Source organism: Carettochelys insculpta, chromosome 19, assembly GCF_033958435.1.
Source record: "Carettochelys insculpta isolate YL-2023 chromosome 19, ASM3395843v1, whole genome shotgun sequence".
Taxonomy (NCBI): Eukaryota; Metazoa; Chordata; order Testudines; family Carettochelyidae; genus Carettochelys; species Carettochelys insculpta.
Window position 1 is genome coordinate 2,050,540 of NC_134155.1, and position 24,283 is coordinate 2,074,822.

At 46.7% G+C, this 24,283-nt stretch overlaps 2 protein-coding genes across 2 annotated transcripts in view; one reads left to right on the forward strand and one right to left on the reverse strand.

Moving 5' to 3' along the window:
- The window catches only part of EFCAB5 (EF-hand calcium binding domain 5), a 108,997-nt gene extending 108,322 nt beyond the window's left edge, over positions 1–675 (reverse strand). Inside the window, 1 exon segment of the mRNA XM_075014111.1 lies at positions 643–675. The gene's annotated coding sequence lies outside the window, so the exon portion shown is untranslated.
- Positions 399–24,283, forward strand: part of SSH2 (slingshot protein phosphatase 2) — a 177,491-nt gene continuing 153,606 nt past the window's right edge. Inside the window, exon 1 of the mRNA XM_075014051.1 lies at positions 399–613. Within this exon, the coding sequence (XP_074870152.1) occupies positions 551–613 (63 nt within the window). The 5' untranslated portion in view covers positions 399–550. The remainder of the gene's footprint in view (positions 614–24,283) is intronic.

Here is a 24,283-nt window from a genome sequence, read left to right on the forward strand (position 1 = left end):
TCAACGATTATTGTTACTTCACCCTAAACACTTTAGAACCACAGACTCCTAGGGCTGGAAGGGGCCTTAATGAAGCCGACCTCTCCGAACACACTGGGGAGGTGGCCGCCCTCGCGATGCGCCCCGCGGGGCTCCTCCTGAGAGCCCTTGCCAAGAGCGGCAGGGAAGGGGCAAGTCCATCGTCACGGGCACGTGAGGGAGTGGCGCGGGAAGAGGCGGGGCCGAACCGGGCCCTGCCGCAGCCCCCGCGGCAAGGTGCGCTCCGCTCGAAACCAGCAGCGCGGGGGTTAAGGCCTGCAGCAGAGCGGGGGCGTGGCCGCGGCCGCGGGCGCGCTGACAGGTGGCGCATGCGCGTTGGCGCTTTATTGTGCCCGGCCGGCCCAGCCCCGCCGCGCCTTACTCACTCGGCCAGGGGCCGTTGGCGAGTACTGAGCTGCTGCCCCCTGCGGTCACCGCGGCGCCGCCGCCGCCGCCGCCCGCTCCGCCTGCGGGGCCCGGCCATGGAGTAAGACCCCTCCCCCGGCCGGACGGGACACCCTGCCACGCCTCGATGGCTCTGGTAACGGTGCAGCGCTCGCCAACCCCCAGCGCCACCTCCAGCCCCTGCGCCTCGGTGAGTCTCCCCGGCCGCCTCCTGCCTACCTGCCGGCGCTCCCTCGCTGAGGCGGAGGCAAAGGCGGTTGACTGCCACATAGGGTCCGGCCGGCGCTTGTACGCATGCGCGCTCTCTGCCTCCCGCCCTCCCCCTGCCCTTGTCCCGCGCCTGACAGTTGAGCGCGCGCAGGGGCAGCCACCGGGGTTGCGCGGGCTCTGGCTCGCCCTGAGCCGTGGCTCCGCTCCTGTGCAACGGTGGAAAGCGCCGCGCTTGCACCCCGGCCCTTTGCAAAACCGCCGTTGTCGTGCATGTGACTGAGGGTCGGGGTCGCTTTCGTACCTCTCCGCCCGTGCTGCCGGCCCCTCGCTGCTCCGCTGCACGGAAATGCCCCGCGAAGGGGGATCTCTGCTGGGCTGCGCTGCTTCCCCAGAAAGCACGTGGCGGTAGCTGGGCAAGTCATTGACAGCAACCCGATGTGGTTGTTGGTGGGGCGGGGGCCTTACAAATAGGGGGGTGATGGACGAGTTGATCTACCCAGCTTCCCATGTCCCACGTTGGTACTGAAAGAAAATTTCAGGGGCAGGAATCTGAAATGCTGCGCTGTAGAGTTTGTCTCCCACCGCAGTTCAGGGTGCAAAGGAGATTAATGAGATTTTCCAGAAAGCGACATGGTCTGTAAATAAACTGTCTGGCCTTCCCTTTCCTCGCCTGGTGTCAGAGAAAGGTAGAACCTATCGGTTAGAAGGAAACTGGGATTCTTATCACCGCGTATGTTAAATCCCCCACCTACAAACAGTGTTTTAAAAATGATTCCACCTGGTATTTTTCCTTAGGCATCTTATCTGCATTAGCTGTCTTTCAGAAAAAGCTGCTAAATTTTCTTTCTTGAGTGCTGCATGTAATCTTCAAAAGGCTGTATCAAAGCAAGAGCTTGTTTGAAACATGAATAATTTAAATCTCTCACTGGTATTGAAAGCTCTCTTTAAAGGAATCTTAAAAACTATCTGAAATTAACCCCAAATGTTAAAAGGATGCTGCTGTCATATCCAAACTCCTATTTTATTTTATTTTATTTTTTTAAAAGATGGGGTGGAGAAAAAACAAATGTGAAGCATCTAAATGACTACTTCATATAATTTGTTACTGGCAGCCAACTGAGCATGGCAATGAAAACTGTTAAGTCTCTTTTACTTTGTTTATGTTCGGTTCCCAGTTGCCCTTACTTTGCAAGACTCATGTACTATCACATCCATATTACGTTGAGGTTGCAAATGCTTCAGGGGAATTCTGAAATAATAGTTGTTTTTGCTAAAATGAAAACAGCTCTGAAAATATTTCTTGTTGATCTAAATTATGAATTAACTGTTTGATATTGCATGAAATGTTATTTTGGGTAAAAGAGCATTAACATCACCCACACACACTTTTCTAAAATGTCTGTTTTATTAGCAATGTAGATTAACACCACTTGTTAGTTTGCTATAAATATTGATTCACTAACTTCATCATGTGTTTTCACAACTACATGAGGGGAAACCATCAATACTGAGCTGCACCTAAGTTTTGCCACATGTGAAACACTTCAGCAGTTAGCTTCATGCCTCTTTAGAGTAGGAATTGTTGTGCTGGTGACAAGACTGATCTTTTTTTGTAATTAATACTTTCTACTCCCTGGTCTGATGCCTAGTCTCAAATAGCACCTTCCATTTAAACTCAACATGATGAACACTCTGCAAGGCTGCCCTGTTCTGTGCATCTAACTAGCTTGTTTCCCTTCTAGTGTGCCAAAAATGTTGCTTCGTATCGGGATAATGAAGAACATCTAGGAAGGAGAGTGCATGCGTGAATGCTGTGTGCATGCAGCTTTTAGCATATTTACAGTCTTATATCAGAGAGGTAGCTGAGTTAGTCTGTATCTTCAAAAACTACAAGGTGCCACAGGACTTCTTGTTGACTAGCAGATATTTTAGAGCGTAAGCTTTCATGGGCAAAGACCTGCTTCGTCAGATGCATGAGAGTCTTAGTAATTCATGCAATACCACTGGCTGTGTGAAAAGTTTGCACTCTCAATTTCTTGGTGACATGGTCGGAGAATTTTCTGTGATGGCCCCAAACACAATGGTCAAGGCTTTGATTCTGACAAGCCTATCCTCTTGTTAATTCTCCTTATGGTCTTTATCCTGAAATTGACCCTGTGGGCAGTCCTTTCATGTTTTGATTTCAGTGGGATTCTACACAGGTACTGTACAGGAATCAGCTCATTGTCAGATTGGGGGCTGCAATTCTGTGGAAGAATTCTGTATAAGTTAGCAAAAAGCTGAATATAACCATGATTTAATATTCTGACAAACTGTTCAGGGTTTTTTTTCTTTTTACAGTAAATGAGAATGGAAGATGCAGTGTCCTAATAAAATAAGATAAGTCACTGAATTTTGTATTGCTAGAGACAGATATTTTCTGTGTGGACATCAACATGTTATACCAATTGTCTCAAGTTAAATGTAAGCCCCAACTTTTTGTTCCTTCTCTAGGTAACATGGGAAGAAGGTTGAGTTAAATCTGATAAATTTTCCCCTAGATCATGTAGAGAGGTCTGACATACATCTTGAAGTCTTCTTCTTTTAACAGAAAAATTCTCAGACTCCTGCTTTGCTATTGGAAACTGGGAGTAGGGAGAAAGTGTTACATTGTGTATGCTTCGACAGGTGATCACAGTGGTAACTAATTCCATTTCCAAGTCACTAAAAGACTTTGAGGACAGAGTCCCTTATAGATTGATTGATACTGTTTTGCTAATTAGGAGCAGACTCCCTAGACAAGACAAAGAGGTTGCAATAGTTCAGTGCCAATGTCCTTGAACCACAGGAGATTTCTGCATTGTGTGCTATAAAAGTATTATAATTGGCTTTCCTGGATTCAGGGGAATAGATGATTCAAATAACTTTGAAACTGGATGGTTTTATTTATAGACCTTGTCCTCATTGCCATAGAATTTGAGTGCCTCACAAACATGTATTGTGTACACTGTAAAGGAGTGTTTTGCTACGTGATTTGCCTAGGTTCTTACAGATCTGCAGTTTACTGAACGTTCATCTGCCTACTGATAAACCATGATTAATCTTAACTGTCTATTGCATTTCTGATTGTAATTTGGTTTGTGACTATGCTGGCATGTTTATCAGAAAACCAAGACATCTATGCTGCCTCGTACAAAGTATTTTCCTTCTTTCTACTGAAGCAGCGGCTGAAATTATCAAAAGTGTCTTATGGGCAGAGTAGGGGTTCATGGAGACCTCCTCAAGATGGAGCACGTGGTTATATTGTATGACTTAGACAGGAGATACCCTCATTGACCTAGTGACCTCTGTTTTAAGAGCTGAAAGACATCTTGTAAAGATTTTCAGTTTCTCTTCTGGCCTGTTGGATGTTTGCTTTTTTTAGGCAAAAACCTAGTTCATGTTTTTTAAAAAAACACATCTTTTACTTCTAACTCAATACATGTCATCTTTGAACTGTGGCAAAAACTGTCCTTCCTCTTCCTAGCTAAATCCCCACACACCTAGGGAAATTGTGGTGAGGGGCAGAGGCATGGCATATGTGGAGGTTGATGGCTCACACTGCAAAAATGTGATGCTGCAAAATGTTTACACACAAACTTAAAGAGAATTCAGATGTATTCTCAAAAGCTTACCTTAGAGGCATCCCTTTTGATAACCTACGGCTGGAAAGAGTGCTTCAAGAATGGAATTAGGCCCAGCTTACACTTAAAATTTAGCTCAACATAGCTGCAATGTGGAAGATTGACACTTGCAAGTGCCATAGCTAAGCTGTCCTAATGCTTGGTGTGGATAAAGTTAGGTCAGCAAAAGAATGCTTCCACAGTCCCAGTTGCTGTCACTTGGGCAAATGGCGTTCCTTCTGTGAGAGGGAAGACCTGGTTCATGCTGTATTGCATTTAGCTGTTGGAGCTAGAGAGGCTTGGGGTCAGATGTCTAGTACGGGTGGTTTGGTGGCTCCTTCCCTTCTGAAGACCCGGTCTCCCTAGTTGTGAATGTCTGTCTGAGAGGATCCTGGGAGCCTCACCTTGGAAGATTCTTCTTCCTTCCTTTGCTTTCCCACTACACTCCCTAATGGCCTCATTTCAGTGCAGTAGTATGGTAACATTCATTAGCTGAATGCATATGCAAGCAGCTCCAGCAGGCTGTATGGAAACCTGCTATCTGAATTTGGACAGTGCCAGAGAAGGCACTGCAACATTCTGCATTCCTGTATGTCTTCCCACAGCCTTGCCCCGGTCAGCCTGAGTTCTTGGGAATACTCTGCCTTGTGGCTTGTCAAGGTTCAGTCAAGCCTTGTTCTTAGACTTAATGAAGATTTGAGCTGATGGTCTCTTCAGGGTTTGTTAAATGTGGAGTGAGTTCTTTCACCATTCACTGGCTCATCTCCTCTCCAGCTAGGCTAAGACAAGGAAAATTGCTATTAACTGTTCCTGTGAATCTGGTTTCCTCTTTTGGGGTGGGGGGTGGAAATCCTCTCTTCCCCTCTCTGTGTTCAGAAATGGTGGTTAGTGCTCAGCCTATGCTTTCTGAGGCTTCCAGTTGTAGAACTAGGAGTTGAAAGCTTGCATACCAAAGGCTGGCTGTGAAGGACTGTTGGAAAGCAGCACAGCTCTTCTCCAGATGGTATTTGTCTGTGCAGTATATGTCCACAGCAAGCTAACCTTTGCTGACAGTTAAGTGCTAAATGAGATTTCTCTGAATCTGTCTCCTAAGCTTTCTGCTTTCTCCTATGTTGTACAGAAACTGATAATTCAGAAGAACCCTTGCATCCTTATTTAATCCTGTATTGGTTACTTCCATAACCATGGAATTCTCTACTACCACACACACAAAATGGATTTGATCTTTGATTAGTGTATGTAAACATTTCAAATGTGCTGATGAGTGCCGCGTGTAGGGACCATTACTAAATTAAGAATAGTCTCCTTCCTGTCTGAACAGGAACCACATTGTCACTCTTCACCATTTTATACTGTCTTCTAAATGCTATTGTCATGGGAGAGAGAGTGGGGCATTGTGCACCTGCTGCTGTTATGCCAAGAGCCTTTTACTGTTCTCTAAAACTTCCAGGACTTGGGCTTGCCCTAATGATAACCTCTGACGCCTCTTGGTTAATATTTGCTTATTTGTGCTAGAGATACAATTTTCTTTGAGAAAATTAGAGATGTGTTGAGTTGGTTTGAAGCTGAAGTGCATGAGATGGAAATGTAAAAGCCTGGTTAATTAGGCTCTAAGTTTGTACTGACCAGTTGTATCCTGTTGTTTAGTAAACCCCTTTTCCGTAGTTTTATCGCTTCTGCTCCTTCCATCTCAGTATGCAGTAGCCTAAAATATTGGAGGAAAACTTGTTTTCATGCTCAGCGTAAGTCAGGGGGTATTCGATCTGGTAACCAGAACATTGCTAATACCCTATATACCTGATGTAAAAGTCTCTGCGTCAGATTTACAATTTAAGGCACCAGAGAATGTTAGAAGTGACTGTACCAGAAAGCTTAGTTTGGGATCCCAGTTATGAGCTGAGCAAAGGAAAGCACCCCTCATGTTGCAGGACACTGCCATCTTCTGAAACAATTATTACAGAATTGTCTCTTCTTTGGCTTGTTGCAATGCTCTCATTACTGTTTTGAAGGCCACCTCCACAGAGAAAAAGCAAAATAACCTTAGCCAGGTCTACACTCAGGGAGGAAATTGATGAAAGATGTGTGATTCCAGCTATGTGAATTGCATAGCTGAAGCTGATGTACCTTACATAGTTTTTCTGTGCTGTCCCCACAGCAAGAGGTCAATGGGAGAAACTCTCTCTTGTTGACTTTGCTTACTTCTCACGATTGCAAGGAGTACTGGTCTTGACAGGGTACCCTCAGCGTTTGAGTCAGTAGTTTCCTTCTACATGTTCTAAATTGAACCCCAAAAGATCAAGCTCTGTAGAATTGACTCTATGGTAAGTGTAGACAAGGCCCAGTCTGACCCTTTCTTGAGATGCAAAAGATCTGGTCAGGCAATCGGATCCAGAAAGACAAGATGCCGTTCTCACTGTTATAAAATCCACAACTTAAAACAAACAAAATCTTAAGTTCTTCAGCCTCCCTCTTGATCCCAGGAGGTTAGCTAAATTGGGAAGCAGAACTTTGCAACTATGTGTGGGAACCTTTGTCATTTTCTGTCTTCAAGTTCCTTGCTGGTAGAACGTACAGGAAATATTTTTCCTTGCTAGTTTAAGGAACTAAATATAACCTTTCTCTGTGTGTTTCGTTTTTTTTTTTTTAATTTTAATAGTGTTTTCAGGGCCTTCATTAGTAGTAGGCAGTCTTCCGATATAGTTGCTAGGCAAAACCCTAATTGACTGACCGGTTAGCTCAGAGTGGTTGCAGTAATACTACAAACAACTCTCTAAATTGATTGCTTTTGTTACTACCCCTTAAATCTCTTCTCTCCTCTGCAGTATTTATCAGAGTGGCAGTCTGTCTCTGGAGTTGCGTTTATCAGTTATATGAGCTATCACTAGTTCTTATTAAGATGTGCTGATTTAAAATCCTGTGTTTTTTCTTACTTAACATGGGCCCATCCTAGAAATCTTCCAGTAACTGCCCCTCACTCAGAATCAAGTGATGCTAGAGGAGAAGGTGGGAGTTTGGGAATTTTTCAGATGTGTGCACAGCTCTTTGAAAATAAAATATCTTTCAGAGACAGTAGGTGAGAGCCCAACTCAACTTATCAGACTTCCTGCATCCCCAAGCAACAGGGTTTGGCTAACAATTCAGGACTGTTATGGAGGGGGATAAAAATTGTTGTAAATTAGCCTTTTACGTTTTTTGTTCACTTTCCAGGTGTACTAGACAATACCAGTGGCCTGGATACCATTTCATGTTTTGCTGCATAATAGAAGAGTTGAGATTTCAAAAGTAAACGAAGTCTCTAAAACTGGCTTTTTGCCTGCTACCCAAGATGAGGCTTTCTGATTGCATATGCAGATGGCAACATTCTTCTTTACATCCCTCTTCGCTGTTGTGATGCTTTTCTCTGCAATGATCGACATAGGGAAGCAGTGGGCAGATAAGTGATCCTGCAGAGTCCAGTATGGCTTAAAGTATCGGAGGGGTAGTCGTGTTAGTCTGGATCTGTAACAGCAACGAAGGGTCCTGCGGCACCTTTATAGACTAACAGAAAAGTTTTGAGCATGAGCTTTCATGAGCACAGACTCACTTCTTCAGAGGCTGGTCTGTGAAGTGTGTCTGTGCTCATGAAAGCTTATGCTCAAAACTTTTCTGTTAGTCTATGGCCGTGTCTACACTAGCCCCAAACTTCGAAATGGCCATGCAAATGGCCATTTCGAAGTTTACTAATGAAGCGCTGAAATACATATTCAGCGCCTCATTAGCATGAGGGCGTCCGCGGCACTTCGAAATTGACACACCTCGCCGCTGCGCGGCTTATCCCAACGGGGCTCCTTTTCGAAAGGACCCTGCCTACTTTGAAGTCCCCTTATTCCCATCTGGTCATGGGAATAAGGGGACTTTGAAGTAGGCGGCGTCCTTTCGAAAAGGAGCCCCGTTGGGACAAGACGCACGGCAGCAAGGCGCGTCAATTTCGAAGTGCCGCAGCTGCCCGCATGCTAATGAAGCGCTGAATATGTATTTCAGCGCTTCATTAATAAACTTCGAAATGGCCATTTGCATGGCCATTTCGAAGTTTGGGGCTAGTGTAGACACGGCCTATAAGGTGCCACAGGACCCTTCATTGCTGTTACAGTATGGCTTAGTGTCCTTTCACTTGTCAGGCTTTCACCTGCAGCACTTGTTTTGGAAACTAGCAAAAAGTAACCTGTGGGCATTGATGTGTGCTTAATCCCAGCCTGCAGCTGAAGGGTTTGTTCTTCAGTCACAACAAACCTCAGCCTCCTAGTGCTGCAGACTTCTCCTTTCCATCTCTTACCACTTCCAGAAGAGCACAGTGTTTGTGAAAGGAGGCAGCTCAGCAGTGTTGGAAAATACAGTCCTCCACAGAATGGGTCTGGCATGGCTGACAGCAGTGAAAGTTACTCTGATCTAGAGCAGGGCTTCTCAAACTGTGTGTAATGACCCCCTTATGACAAACCGGGGCAACTGATGAGGACAGACAAGGGAGCACAGTCCATGTGACTCCTTCCCACTTCACCCCTAGCTTGCAGGGAAGGCTGGGACAACCTCATATTCTGCTTCTTTCCCACCTGCCAACACTCTGCCCTGTATGTCACCAGGGACAAGTGGAAGATAGGTGCAGTCCCAATTAGTTGTAGCTGTTAAGACTTCTCTGTTTAGGATGGGGCTTACCAATTAACCATTAAGATCCCTAGAAGGTATAAGTGGGTATTTTGCAGGGGGTATACAGAGTCCAGCATGGATGGCACTGGGGAGTTACACAAGGGAGATTTAGCAGGAGAAACTGGAGGAGAAGCACAACGCTGAATGCTCTGCCTCTCTGCAAAACTAGATAGTAGTAGTATCAGATTCATGAGAGAGAAATTCTTTCTGTTCAGAAATGTTGTATGCTAACCCTTCCACCATCCCAAAGCAGGCAGTATTGGCTCCTTTTACTTGGAGGCAGAGAAGCAGCAGTGACTGAGGTGCATAGTGAGGCAATGGGCAGGACCCAGGGCTCATGTAAGGGGGTTCCAAGCTCTGCTCAATTTGTTAGGCCACTTGGGGGTCAGGTACCTTGTGGGATAGTAAATGTTACATGTCCCTGCACCTGACAGGAATGCTGTGGGTCTGTAAAGTCTTTCATTTTCAGTCTGTGTGTCAGTGGCTAATAGCAATTGCACAGTGTCGCTGTTTCAGGCAGCAGTCAGCAAACTCAGGTTACTTCTTTGCAGAGTAGAGATCAGCTAGTAATGGTGTCAGCCCAAAACAAACATATTGCCATTGCATGCCCCCCTAGCTCCCTGAAAGAGAGGTAGGAAAATAAAAAGGGACAACTGTGCTGAGAAGTGTTGAGAATAAGTTTTGCCCAACTGCCAGTCCACCACTAGAAATAAAGGTTTCCACTAGCAAACATTGGGGAACTGCTGCCCTGGACCATTCTGCCCCTGATTTTTCAGCTAGATAATGGAGTTGACCAATGGATTGTCAACCTCATAATTTTGGCTTTTAATGGATCCCTAACAAAATATGGCTGTTTCTCACCCTCTCCTTTTGTTAAAAGACAGACAACAGATGAAACTACAGAAAGATATTTTGCAAAAGTCCTGCTTTTATGGCTCAGCTCAGCAACTGAGTTTTGAGAACCATGTGCACAAGCAAGATCCTGCAAGATTAAGCGTATCTTGCTGGTAGGAGTTGAAGGTTTTCACCATCTTTCTGAATATCAAGTGCTAAAGTCTTGCCCTGTTAGAGGACAAAAGCTGCTGATCTCTATTTCAGATGTCTCTGCGTTATTGTTGATCTGTGTGAGGATGTTTTGGATTTTTTTTCCCCCTAGTAACACTTTCTCAGGAAAAATATGGCTAGGCTTTGCAGTCATTGCTCCAAACTGTCATTACAATTAAAAACTTCATTGGTCTTTTCTGTTCTTCACTTGTGAAGCTGGAATGGAGGTGTGTTATCTGTCAAAATAGGCAAATCCATGATAGAATTTGGTACTGGACTGAGCAACCTCCATATTTATATGTGGGTGGAAATTATGGATATGGGATGGTATTCCCAGAGTTCTCTCAGAGGTAGAATGGTGCACTTAATTTTACATTTATGTAATGTCCACGAGCGTTGGTGAGCTCTGGTATGCTTGCAGGCTTGATACCCATTCTAGCGCAAGCTATATCCAGGACTAGCTGCCTGTGATGAGAATATGGGCAGAGCTGTTCACAACTACTGCAAACCATTCAGTGCTGTAATTTATCTACCCTAACCTATCCTACTGTGTTTCAGTAGAAATAAAATTTTCCTGAGCTAAATGCTAGTGTTGGGGTGGGATAGGCCAAGCAGTTCTCTCTGAGAACCATTACAGCAGCTGTGCTTATCTGATATGGTGACTCTCTTAAGAAAACCCTGATGCTTGTACCCTTTCCAGTTTGCAGTCATGCTCTGAAGAGATCCCTGCTGCTGGGGTGCTCTTTCCTAACAGATGGATTCAAGGACAGCTGTAAATCCCACCTTTTCACCGTAGCGTTTCCAAAGCACCTGAGAGGGAGCTGTGGTGGCAAACTGAAAGGTAGAGGCTCATTAGTAAATCTGAGGTAAACAGGGAATTGACTGACTGGACAGTTTCAAAGTATGAGTGCTAACTTCAAGAATAGACCCCCAGAAACACCTAAAATAGACAGATCTAACTCATGTGAAACATTATAGGGGGTTTCCTTCAATGGTTAAGCAAACAGCAGCTCAAGGAAAGAAGGCTGGGCCATATTAGCTGTGTCTACATGTGCATGCTACTTTGAAGTAGCAGCACTAACTTCGAAATAGCGCCCGTCATGGCTACACGTGTCGGGCGCTATTTCGAAGTTAACTTCGACGTTAGGCGGCGAGACGTCGAAGTCGCTAACCTCATGAGGGGATCGGAATAGCGCCCTACTTCGACGTTCAACGTCGAAATAGGGACCGTGTAGACGATCCGCGTCCCGCAACGTCGAAATTGTGGGGTCCTCCATGGCGGCCATCAGCTGGGGGGTTGAGAGATGCTGTCTCTCCAGCCCGTGCGGGGCTCTATGGTCACCGTGTGCAGCAGCCCTTAGCCCAGGGCTTCTGGCTGCTGCTGCTGCAGCGGGGGATTCATGCTGCATGCACAGGGTCTGCAACTCGTTGTCGGCTCTGTGGATCTTGTGGTGTTCTGTGCAAGTGTGTCTGGGAGGGGCCCTTTAAGGGAGCAGCTGGCTGTTGAGTCCGCCGTGTGACTCTGTCTGCAGCTGTGCCTGGCACCCTTATTTCGATGTGTGCTACTGTGGCGTGTAGACGTTCCCTCGCTGCGCCTATTTCGATGTGGTGCTGCGCAACGTCGATGTTGAACATCGACGTTGCCAGCCCTGGAGGACGTGTAGACGTTATTCATCGAAATAGCCTATTTCGATGTCGCCACATCGAAATAGGCTACTTCGATGTAGGCTTCACGTGTAGACGTAGCCATTAACTCTTCTGGGTTGATGCAGGAGTCTTGTAATGTAACGGTAGTTAGCGATATGAAAGGTACATGCAACCTTATCTTTCCCAAAGTAGTGCAGGCTCCAGCAGTTAAATAAACAAGGCCCTCCCATATACAGGCATCCATCTATGCAAAATTAAACTTATACTACAGGCTGAACCTTCTGATCTGGAACCCTTGAGACCTGACCGGTGCTAGATGAGAGAATTGGCCAGACTACAGGAGGTTAATATTGTCTAGCAGCATTGTGAAGACTTCCACTGCTTACTGGGCTCTTTAAACATTTAGGGATAAATTAGAGCTAAACAACCCTGCTGAACGTTGCAGCCACCAGTCCAGGCTCTCCATCTTTATAGGACTGAAGGAAATTTGGCCACAGCCATGATAAGTGGTTATTTGGCTAACTAAAATCATGCTGTGTTGCTGGATGAGAGAGTTCCAGATCAGAGCTGTTCAACCTGTAGTGCAATTCCCTTTTTCAGATTGAATGAAGAGGTGGTGACATTTTTAAGGAACTGGCTGGCTGCGTCACTTCTAACAGGGCTTCCTCTTCTTTGTTGCTTACTTGAGTTCTGTCTGAGCAGGGTGAGAAAGCATGATAAGTTTTAATGCATTACTTGAAACTTATCACCCTGTCTGGCTGTTTTGACATTTCTCCCTTCTAGCTGGTATTCTGATCAGGTTGCAGTTGTTAGAGTGTGGAAGACTGCAGTGTTGAACTTCATGTACATACCCACGCTCCCCAGAAACTTGGCTCTTCAGCAGGGTGGAGTTTGTTTTGATTTGATTTGTTTTGATGGAAAAGAGCTGATATAATTGAACAAGGAGAATTAACTCATTGCGGCAACTCTCTTCTTTTTCCTTTGCTCTTGATCTTTTGTATTGCTTCTCCGTCTGCTGGGAGCAGCCAGCAGTTGTTGCCAAAATGGCCTTTAGGAGGGCCTGGGTCTTGCTGGTGGCTCAGTGTATTCATGATGGGCCTGGTTCCACTTGTTGCATAAATCCTAAACAGAAGAAATGAGGTTGGCAAACCTAGCTAGCATGGCTTAAATGGAAGATGCTCAGTCTCCAGTGGATGAAACTTGCTACTTTTGGTATTGTGTATGCTTCTGCGCTTATTCTGTAATTTCAGTTAGCACCATGTTGGAAGTGCTCACAGTGTAAAAAGCATGGAGGTTATATTAGTCTTTTAAGTTGGCTCCCGAGGCTGTGAGCTCTTTCCCATGCAGAACAGAAACTGTGAGGGCTGGTGTGGAGGAGAGCTTTATTCAGAGCTGGAGTCTGGGTACAGAGAGCAGCAGTCTAACCCCAGCAGTTGTTGTGTGCTTGGTGTTCACGCCTTAAGTCCTGACACATTAGGAGTGACTGGACTGACTTTCTGCTCCCCATTGCTTCCTGGGGAAGTGATCAAGGCGTGTCAATTACCGAGATCAGCCAGAAGGGTGGCCATTAGCTAGCCCATTCACTGTCTGGTTTTTGTGTGTAGTAGAGAGGCTGGGTGAGACAGCACACCTGCATTCCCAGGACATCAGAGGCTATCTGTCTCCCCTGCTTATTTCTCTCTCTGTCTCTCCCAGTGGAGGGGGAGAGGTTCATGTCTGGCTACAGGGTCCCATTGATTGCCCCAATGCAGTTTGGGAACCCCAGGGCAATGAATCCAGCCACGAAAGTATCCATGTCTCCCATATGCAGCAGGACACCCCCCACACACCATGCAGGGATTGCAGCCTGAGAGTGCATTACCTCTATGAGGAGGGCTCTGATGATGGATTTCCCCGTGCCAAAGTGATTGCACACTGAGCAGTAGCTGTCAGGGTGGCAAGCTTCCATGGGGCTGCTGCAATGTGTTTCTCCAAGGGGATGGTGGGCTGCAGCCGGGTGTCCTGTCTCCAGAGGGCAGGGCTGAGCCAGACATAGAGCTCCAGGAACGTGGCCTTCTGCAAGTGGAAGTTCTGGAGCCACTGCTGCTCATCCCACTGCCCCATGACTAGCCAGTCCCCGCTGTTGGAACTGGTGCAGTGCCTTCAGATCCTCATGTGCATCCGATGTGCCGGGTGCGGGTGTGACCATCTGGCAGTGACAGCAAGGTCCTCAAAGGTGGTGTCGGGCTCACCCTTCACAAGCAGGAGGAGGATGGCTGTCAGGAGGTGCAGCAGGTGCTGAAGTACCTCTGTGTGGGGCTAGCACAAACCCGGGGGCTGCTCTGGCACCATGGCTTGCTGGAAAGACCTGTCTCTCGGGAAGAGTTGAAGCCCTGCTCTAGCAGCTGTGCAGTCCCTTGTGGAGGTAGGCACACATTGGCATGGGCAGGGAAAGGTGTCTCGTGGTTCCCTGTAAGGGCATGTCTCGCCGGGGCTCCCAGAAGGAAGTGCTGACCTGTAACCCTACCTGCTGTAGTTCCAGGTGGCCATGTTGTGAGTGGGGCCATGCAGTCTGGCCATGATCTGTTGACAGAGCAGATCCAAAGAGTGATCCTCTATGCAGTCTCACTACAATCTGTCAACGGAGGTTTTGTCGGAAGATATCTTCTGACAAAAACTTCTGTCAACAAATTGCTCTCATCCAGGTGTAGCCGAAGAGAGCCTCAGACCTGCTGCCACTCAGTCGGTATGTTCAGGGACAACTTCAGAGGAGTTGTCTTCTGTTGTGGAAGCTGAGCTAGGCTTCTGAGAGTACCCACCTGCTTTCCCCTCCAAATGTGGGTGCTGTATGTAGCTCTGCCCCACCACAAGAAAATGTATCCAAACACCATGGCAGGATCACTTCGGTATTTAAGTACATGTAAGGTATTTAAGTACTGTTTACCCTTTTGGTGCCTCGGACGTCTAGTACTGAGGTTCTTTTCCTTCGATCTGTAGTAAGATTGCACTTTTGTTAATTGGCTTTCTAAAACTCTTTTGGACTCTTGTCCGGTGTCTGCCCGCTCCATTGGGAAACCTGAAAAGTTGTATATCCTCCTTAGCACATGCCATGGTGTAAGTCTCCCAAGCAGTTCCATGAAGCAGGTAATAAGAATGCCCACACTATATCAAACTGCTTAGTCCAGTTTGCCGAATGGCCCATCTTCTGACAGTTGCCAGTGCCAGATGTTTCGAAGGAAGGGGAGGGATAGCTCAGTGGTTCAAGCATTGGCCTGCTAAACCCAGCGTTGTGAGCTTATCCCTTGATGGAGCCATTTAAAGATCGGGAGAAAATAGATTTAAAAAAGGGGTCGGGGGGAGGGATGGTTCTTGGCCATGCCAAGGGGGCAGGGGACTGGACTCAGTGACCTCCCAAGGTCCCTTCCAGCTCTGAGATGTGCATCTCCATCATACACTTAAAAGAGGGCAGTGACTGAGCCACCCAGCCTCAGCTTTTGACAGTCATAGACATAGAGACACCCGGAGCACAGGACTACATCCCTGACCATCTTGGCTAATAGCCATTTATGCACTTACCCCCCCCCCCCAAAGCTGTCCAGTTTTTAGTTTTGAACCCTAGCATGTTTTTGGTCTTCACAGCATCCCCTAACAATGAATTCCACAGAGTGACTGTGCGTTGTCTGAAGTGAAACTTGCTTTAATAAGTAATATGGTTTGAAATTAATTTATTTCATTGGTGACACCTTCATTCTTGTATTAACCTGAAGGGATAAGTAACATGTCCATGTTCATTATCTTCACACTAGCCATGATTTTTTAGACCTCTGTGATGTTGAGTTTGGGAGTGAACATTCTCTATATGCATCAGAGGGGTAGCCAACTTAGTCTGCATCGGTGCCACAGGTGGTCTTATTCTCTAAATGGTCAACACCAGGTGGTACAAACCCAGAGAGTTACATATTTCCCCTACCAAGCTTCTGAGACCTTCCAGCAGCTCATCCCAGATGACCCCCCATTTATAAAGCCAGTGGACCTAGGCTATGGGCAGGAGGGAATGAACCTGTCATCTTAAGGGCTAAAGCCATGCGGTCTACTGCATGAGCTAACGGCCATTTGGCTTGCAGTCAAGGCTGTACATAGAGCTGAGGCTTCACTGTCCCTTATCAGTACTCTCATTGTCTCTAGGTTACATTCATCAGTGTCTTAAAATTCTTCTAGTTTCAACCAGTATGCCTGGTACCCAAAGAGAAGCTTTACTGGCCTATGATGGCAATGGTTTTCTCTGGAACCTTAATGATCAGTGTGTTATTGTCTTTTTAGCATCTGGTACGGAAGCTGTTTTTTAAGAAGTAGGTTATATACCACAGTTATTAGCTCTGCAGTTGAATATTGGCGCTCCTTAGGATAGCATCTGGTCCTGGTGACTTTGTACTGGTTAATTGGTTTATTCCAAAACCATCTCTGTTGACTCAACAATCTGGGAGAGTTCCTCAGATTTGTCAGCTAAAATAATGGCTCAAGTATAGGAATCTCCCGCACATCCTCTGAGTGAAGACTGATGCAGCACATTCATTTGGCTTCTCTACAACAGCCGTGTTTTCCTTTAGTGATCCTTTAGCATCGTGATTGTCCAGTGGCCACGCTGACTGCTTAGCAGGCTTCCTGCTTGTGATAAACATTTTTTTAAAAATGTAGTTTTGTGTCTTTTTTTCTGGTTCCTCTTCAAATTTGTTTTTAACCTGCCTATTTATGTTTGACTTGAGGTTTTTCTTTCCATTTTCCTCAGTAAGGTTTGATGCATTTTTCTAATTTTTAAAGGATGCCTTTTTCTTTTGCTTTCAACTGCCTCTCTTATTCTGTTTTAGCCGAGGTGCATTTTTGGTCCTTTTTAAATGTATTTTATTTGGCATGTACATTTAGTTAGAGCTCCTATTACAGTTGGCCTTATTGGATCAAGCATAGGTTAGGCTTTGAGGCCACTGTTCTTTTGCTTTCTACTTCAGAGGCATTTTCGAGCCTGTGCTTTCAGTTTAAACATCCAGTCTCTTAGATCCCATAAATTAACTTACTAGTATTGTAAATGTCACACATTCAATCAAACATTCTTTATAAAACCCCTTCCTTGTGCCTTCCAGACACTGGGATTACAACTGTGGTGTCTAAGCACCTTAAAATTTTTTTCTGTATGTTTCTCGCTTCTCTCTGGCAGGAATCTCTTTCCTTCTTAGCCCTGTTAGAGAGAGATCTTTAAAATAACTGTCTCTGCTCGCTCAGTGCACTATTCTTTCTGGGTTTGCTCCACCCATATATAGGGTGACCATGTTCCCTTAGGGTAAGTACGGGACACCATGGGGATGGGGATTGTCCTGGGTAAAACAGGATAGGTGGTCACCTTGCCTCAGGCAATGGCTGCACCTTTTTTCCCACCCAGAGTGCTAACCTCCAGCTTGCTCCTGAACCCCGCACCCACTGCTGCACTTTACCTCCTGCCCAAACCCCAGCCCGTTCCTGTGTCCTCCCTCCAAGCCAGAACCCACACACCCACCCCCGGACCACTGGTGTTGGGGAGAGAAACAAGCCTGCAGCAGGTTCTACAGGGTTCAGTGCTGCAGAGGGGCTCTAGCCTTAGCTCCATGCTGCACAGGGCTCCAGGATGGGGAGGGCTCCACACAGTACAAGGCTCTGTCCCTGGCCCTGCGATTGGGGGGGTGGGGCTCCGCCCTCACACCAGGCAGGGCTCGAGCCCCAGCTCCATCCCAGCCCTGTGGCGGGACTCTAGGAGGGAGGCTCCAGCCTTGTGGGAGATCCAGGGGGGCCTCGGCCCGGCACTGTACAGGGCTCCAGCCTTGTGGGAGATCCAGGGGAGCCTCGGCCCGGCACTGTACAGGGCTCCAGCACTGTACAGGGCTCCAGCCCTGGCCCCATGATGTGATGGGGGTTGGGGGGGGGCTTTGTCCCCCCGCTGTGCAGGGCTCTGGCTCCACCTCAGCCCTTCGGCAGGGACTAGGGATGGAGGGGGGCTCTGGCAATGGCCCCAGCTCTGCATTGTGACAACCCCCCCTCTGCTGCTCCAGCCCCCACTTTTCCACACCCCCCCCCCAGCTCCATCTGCAGCCCAACCATGCACCTGAGCAAGGCTGGTGCTGGCAGTGGCATCCCAGTGGTGCAGCAGGCGGGGAGCTACATTTTAAAATGTTGGTGGCCAGAAAAAAGATCTGCGAGTCTCCGGGCAGCCCAGAGAAAGGTCACTGGGGGTGGGGCTCCAATACAGGACAATTGGTCCCATTTAAAAAATGAGACAAGATGCCTTTTTGGCTCCCTAAATGTGGGACCGTCCCACATAATACGGGAAGTATGGGCACCGTATTCATGTAGCTCTTCTGGTGTTGACCCACTTAGAGTACGTGATGGACTACTTATGCCAGCAATAATATGGGCATGGTTTTTCAAAGGTGCAGGGCAAGCACAGCTTGAAATGAAGTGCATGGGACTAAGGATGGAGCATCTGGTTTATATTTGTTTTTGTAGATGTGGTTTAGCAAGGGGCAGACTACGAAAGCTCAGACAGCAATCAGTGGCTAAATGTAGAGATATTAATTAATGGCTATGTTATTGATTCACTCAGCTTCTAAATTTGTTTGTCATTAATCTACTGTAAATTCACTTTGGTTCAGCACCCACAAATAACTTGAGGGCTTGTGTTTAAGTCTCTCTCTCATTTTTGCAGACTACCTCTTGAGTAGGGCTGGGCTTGACTGGAAAAGCTGGGGTGGCTACAAGTTGGCTGGAATTACTTAGTGCAGGGGTGTCCAACTCATGGTCCACAGGCCAGAATCCGGCTTGCAGAGCCTTTTCATCTGGCTCAAAGACCCAGCAGCGGTGCCATTTTTAAAGCCAGTTGGGCAGTTCCAAGCTGCATGTGGCTCTTTAAGGAGCCATTTGTGGCTCTGGACACTGCCGCTGGCCACAGTGGGGCGACGCAGGCCAGAGCTCACACCTGATGCATGGTCTGTGGGACACTGGTGCCTCCCTATGGCTGCACACCAAGGAAGGACTACAAGCTCCACTTGCAGCAGCCCAGGTCTGGCTCTGCTCAGGGCTCTGAAAGTGGCAGCCAGTCCCACCCCACCTGACAGAAGCTGGCTCCAGGCCGGGGGGGCACACCATGGAGAACTTCTGAGAGGTAGGAGCACTTACGGCCTGGCACTGGACCTGTCTCAGGGCCCAGCGCCACCACGGCGTCCTTCCTGTGGGCTGGGAACCAGCCTGGGCAGCGCCCCTCACTCCCTGTGGAGCTGCCCGGGCCATCCCAAGCCACTCTCCCACCTTGCTGTAGCTGGCGGGAGCCCCAGACCTGACCCGCCAGCCACAGCCTCTTTGGTCCTATGGCATGTGGCCAGAAAGTGCTGGGTGGCTGCTCTCCCTCATGCCTGTGCTGCGCAAACTGGGGGAAGCGCAGGAGAAGGCATGAGAGCTGGTGAGGAGCTGGGTGTCTGGCAAGATGGGGGGGGACTCTCTCTGTGCATGCCAGGGAGAGCCAGGTACCTGGCTCTGGAGACGGATGACTGAGCACCGCCAGTGTGCCCTTTGGGGAGGCGAACCCAGTGCTCGTTCAAATTTGAGGTTGGGCAGTGCTGGACTAAGCAGGTTCCCGGATGTGGCGCCTCCCTGGAGATGTGCTGTTCAGCAGGTCAGAGTCAGGTTCTGGGGTGGGACATCCTTGGACTGAACTACTTTGGAGTTGGCAGGGGATCTTGTTGGGTGTGAGCTCAGGAGGCTGATAATGCTCAGTAGTGTCAGGGTTCACAGTGCAGAGCACTTGAAGACTGCTGGGGAGCCATGGGGAAAGCACAGCCACTGCCCAAAGGGCCAACGAGCCTTTATGTTACCTTGGAGGTGTGTACAGTCATGGCTGGTATGGGGAAGGGGGTTTGGGAAGTGTTACTAACCCCTTCTTGTGACTCAGAATCTGGGCTCACCCCGTGGAATTAACAGACAGCAGGTTTGAGAGGGAGGAGAGTACTTCACACCTCCCACCTTGCCGTTGGAAGCCCTTAGCCAGGGGGCACTGAGAGGGGGTTAAGCCTGGACATGGGGATGGAGTTGGGTTTGGTGGTATTTCCTGTTTGGCTCCCAGAACATGTAAAAAAAAAAATTGCCATGTGGCCCCCAGTGGGGAAAAGGCCACCCCCGACTTAGTGTCACTTGGAAAGCAGTTTGGGTTAACTGATTAATAAGACTTCCATTTTCTTTTTCAGCTACTGTTTTATATCCCAAGAAAACTTGTGGCACATGACTAAAAATGAAATTCTTTGGTTTTCAAAAACGGCTGAGTTCTAAAGGTCCCATTTAGGATAAAGTTGTTCATAAGGGCATTCTGCATGCACAGGATTTGGAAGAGGGTAATTTTGAGGAAAGAAGCCATATGTATTTATTGTCAGTCTTCCACTTGGAAAGAAATCTAAGAAATTAACATAGCTGTAATTCAGTTTAAGGGCCAGCGAGCAAGTTTTCTCCTGTTTTGTTCTTCCAGCTTATTCTCAGTGAATAGATAGGGGTCGCGTGAGGATAGCACAGACTGTATTGCAGATTGCTGTCAACTAATGAAAACTGAAATAGGTATCAATAGTTGTGCGCCCTCAATATGCAAAAAAAAGTGCAGTGGAATTCAGAATCCTGTATGCTGGTAGCTTCTAGTGCACCTCTTCCTTGCTTTTAAAATCCACTTTCTGTGGTATATGTAGAGGACCTCTGAAAATCAGGAGGTAGGTCTCAAGGTTAGTTGCTTTACAATTTCCCTACAAAAGGCAGTTCAGTAGTGAAAGTCCACATGTAATTGCTTATCCTGAGCCACAAATAGAATTTTCTTTCTCAAGTGATCAGTGTAATGCGTGTGTTCTACTAAAGTCCTGCAGATTGCTTCCCAGAGTAGGTTTGAAGAACTGTGTTTGGTCAAGAGGTGGTGTTTAATATTTTTTTCCCTAGGTCCTGGTCCCTGTTCAAATATTTTACCTCTTGTAAATAGGTAACATAAGCATCTATGTAAAAGGGGAAACTAAAGCTCTAGCAATCTGTGCCTGACTGGAAACAATAGATCAGATGAATTTACTGGCTTCAGGAACTTCAATGCTGCTGAGAAATGCTCAGATAGTAAAATCTGGCGAATGGATGGATTGGATTAGATTACAGCATGCCGTTTTAAAACAGAAGTGTATTTTTGTGTTTTGTTTGTTTGCTTTGTGTTTAAAGCTAAGGTACCAGTCTAATCTGTTGTTCAGTTTATCAAATACTAAGATGTCTGATGTAAACTTGATATGCATTCTAGAAACTTAAGACAGTCTGGGTATAGCACAATAATTTAATTCATTAGCAGTATATTATGATCGGGTCTGGAGTCCTGTTATGTGAGGTGCTGTACATGCATATAGTGGGAGCCAGTCCCTGATCCGGAAAGGCTGCAGTTGAAATAGAGAAGGAAAATGGAGACACAAAGAGAGGAAATGACTTGCCTGGCGCGCACGCGCGCACACACACCCACCCACCCACCCACCCACCCAGCCCCGTTCTGGTAAGGCTATGATCTGAAGAAGTGGCTCTGTCCCACGAAAGCTCATCACCTAATAAATCATTTTGCTAGTCTTTTAAAGTGCTACTTGATGGCTTTTTTGTTTTGATAGAATATAGCCTAACATGGCTATCCCTCTGTTACCACACAGATCGTTATTTGAAGAGCTGTGTGTAAATTTCTCCTGCCTCCCAGTCTACTTCCAAGTAACTAGACCTGACTGTTGCTCACTCTGAGCATATGATTGAATTAGTCACATCCGTTTCAGGTGGGAGGATGCTCAGTAAGAGAATTAAGAAGGTAAGAGAAGAGAAATGCTTAGGCCTTGTGGTAGGGTATTCTCTGGTATGCTAAAAGTAGTCATATACACCAAGGCAATGCTGTTGACTAGTTTTTCTGTGAATTTGGGCTTCTGGGCAAGAAGCTTAATAACAAAGCAGCCAGATCTTGATTGTTCTTGATTGCCATACCTTGATTGTTCTTGTGGCATCCTATCCATCAAGAGTTGTCTCAGTGGCTTTGGCGTCTGTTTAAATGTTGAGAGCACTCTTTGGGTATATCTCTCTTTCCCGTGTGGCAAAATAGTGAATTCCAACTTATTTAAAATAGTTTAGCTGTCTTTGGCTTCATGTCTGTCTTGACACTGAAAATGTTTAAGCAGTATGCTATGGAATATGTAGGATTTCTAAGTGTTTTATTGGAAGGAAGATGTGGAATTCTTCCCAGAAGTGCTGCTGCTGGTTCTGGTTCTGTGATAATTTGTAGTATGCTGTTGCTTCAGCATGTAGTCTCTCATGTTTGCTCTGATGACCAGGTTGGAGGCTCTGTGAGATAAGGTGTATCTTTCTGTCAGGAGCACCCACAAAACGTTTAACGATTGCAGCAGGCAAGTGTCTGGATTTGGCAGGCGAAAAGACAGAACTGTGCCACCTTCTGCATTGTGCTGTTGCGATCAGAGCTTTGTGGGTAGGAGCTGTGCACACAAATTTTTATTCCATGTTTTGTGTGTTGGCCTGTGAGCAAATAAGTTTGTATTTTTCAAGGGAGCACTGAACCACTAAATCACTGCAAGCATTACTGCTGGATGCTTAGACTTGGAGTCTTTTATTTACTTACTGAATCATCATATTTATTAACCTGACAAATTAATAACAAACTCTTCTTTCAGTCCATGCATGTGCCATATCAGAATTCTACTTGTCACCACACATAAAAACTTCATTCATCTGCTTTACAATGTCATTGATGACAACCTGGCATTGGCCCAGCTGGAGCAAGTTAATGACAAAAGGCTGCATTGTAAACCGCTGAGTATATGCTAGATTAGGTCTAAAATTCTTTTTCAAAAAAAGTAGTCTTGTTTAGGCAGCATGTAACTGCCAAGGAGTAATAAACCTTTGAAAGGGTGATGGTTTTCAGAGATTTGTCTTAAAATGGGAATGGGCTGGAATTAAGAATGCATTTTTCTGGTTTAGGTAAGGCTTCAAACTTCTGTAAACCTAAGGCACTTGGCAGTGTAATGGGACATCTCATGCTGAACCAGAGGTAGATAAATGATGTAAAATAAAATCTTGCAGAGCATACAAACTTAATTGCTTAGCTTCTTATAATTGGAGTTGAAATTGCAACTACTCATACGTAGATTACATTTTTGCAGTGTGTTTTAGGGTTAAGGAGATTATCTAGAGTGGGGGTGAGCAATGTTTTTATGTTGGGGCCCCACTTTTTGGCCCTGCAATTAGCAGGGGCCCCGCAACCTCTGGGAGGACCACGGGAATGGATGCGGGGGGGCACATAGGAAGAGGGTGCCCCAAAAGGTGTGGCGTGCTGGGAGTGGAGGACCCCAGAAGTGTGTACCAAGGACGGACCCCAAAAGGGTACCTTGTCAAGCCAGGAACTTGCTGGCTACCCCAGCTGCTTCACTCAGGGCATCTGCAAATTTTGGTTAGCCCAGTGGTGGTCGGAAGGGGCCGGTGTTCCTTTGGTGACAGCAGCAGCGAGGGCCATGTGGGAGAAAGCAGTGGGCTGGCGAGACAGTGGAGGCTGCACATGCGGGGGGATGGGGAGCTGCTCACACTGCAACCCCCTTACAAAATGTCGCACCTCTTCTGGGGGCCGTGCCCCCCACTTCACACACCCCCAGTCTAGAGAATGGAGAATGCTGTGGAGGTGCGTTGAGTTAATTGCACTGTACCATCTTATGCCTAGAAGTGCCACTGCTGTGTAAACCTAAGCTCTGGCCCAGATTCAGCGAGGTAAATGGGCAAATGCTGCCCTTGGCTCAGCTAAAGCTATTCAGGGGTGTGACTACAATTACTGTAGGAGATTGTTGTGCTTTGGTGCTGCAGTAGCAGCAAGACTGGAGGTGGGCCACTCCAGTGACTGATCTTGACGTTACCTGAATTTAGTGCAGGTAATGTCTGCCTCCTGTGACAGTTTAGGCTCTGGGATAAATCTTCACCTTCCTGCTGCAGGTTTTGCATAACACAAGTGGTGTGTGTGTGTGTGTGGCCTTGGGTTCAGCATCTCAGGCCAGAGTGTGTCTGAACAGCTCTGCTTTGCTCTCCCAACTAAGCATCTTCATGACTTCCTGGCTTTAACTATTCTTGCTGCACAAATCTAGAAATACTTCAATGTTTGTCCCTTACACAAACTAAGCCACCTCACGTTTCAGCTTTCTTTCAGAATTTTGTGATATCTTTCTGTGTCGGCACTGATTAGCCTATCTCGAAGAAATGTAACAGGTTGCTGAATAGTAACAGAGAGAGTGCCATGCTAGCCTATATACTATCAAAACAAAAAAGCAGTCCATTAGCACCTCAAAGACTAACAAAATAACGTAAGTGATGAGCTTTCGTGGGGCAGACCCACTTCTTCAGATCATAACCATACCAGAATAGACTCAACATTTAAGGCACAGAGAACCAAACATAGTAATCAAGGTTGTCAAATAAGAGTAGAGGCTCACCTTGATAATCATTTTCTGATTTATCAACCTTGATTAGTATGTTTGGTTCTCTGTGCCTTAAATAGTGAGTCTGTTCTGGTAGGGCTACGATCTGAAGAAATGGGTCTGTCCCATGAAAGCTCATCA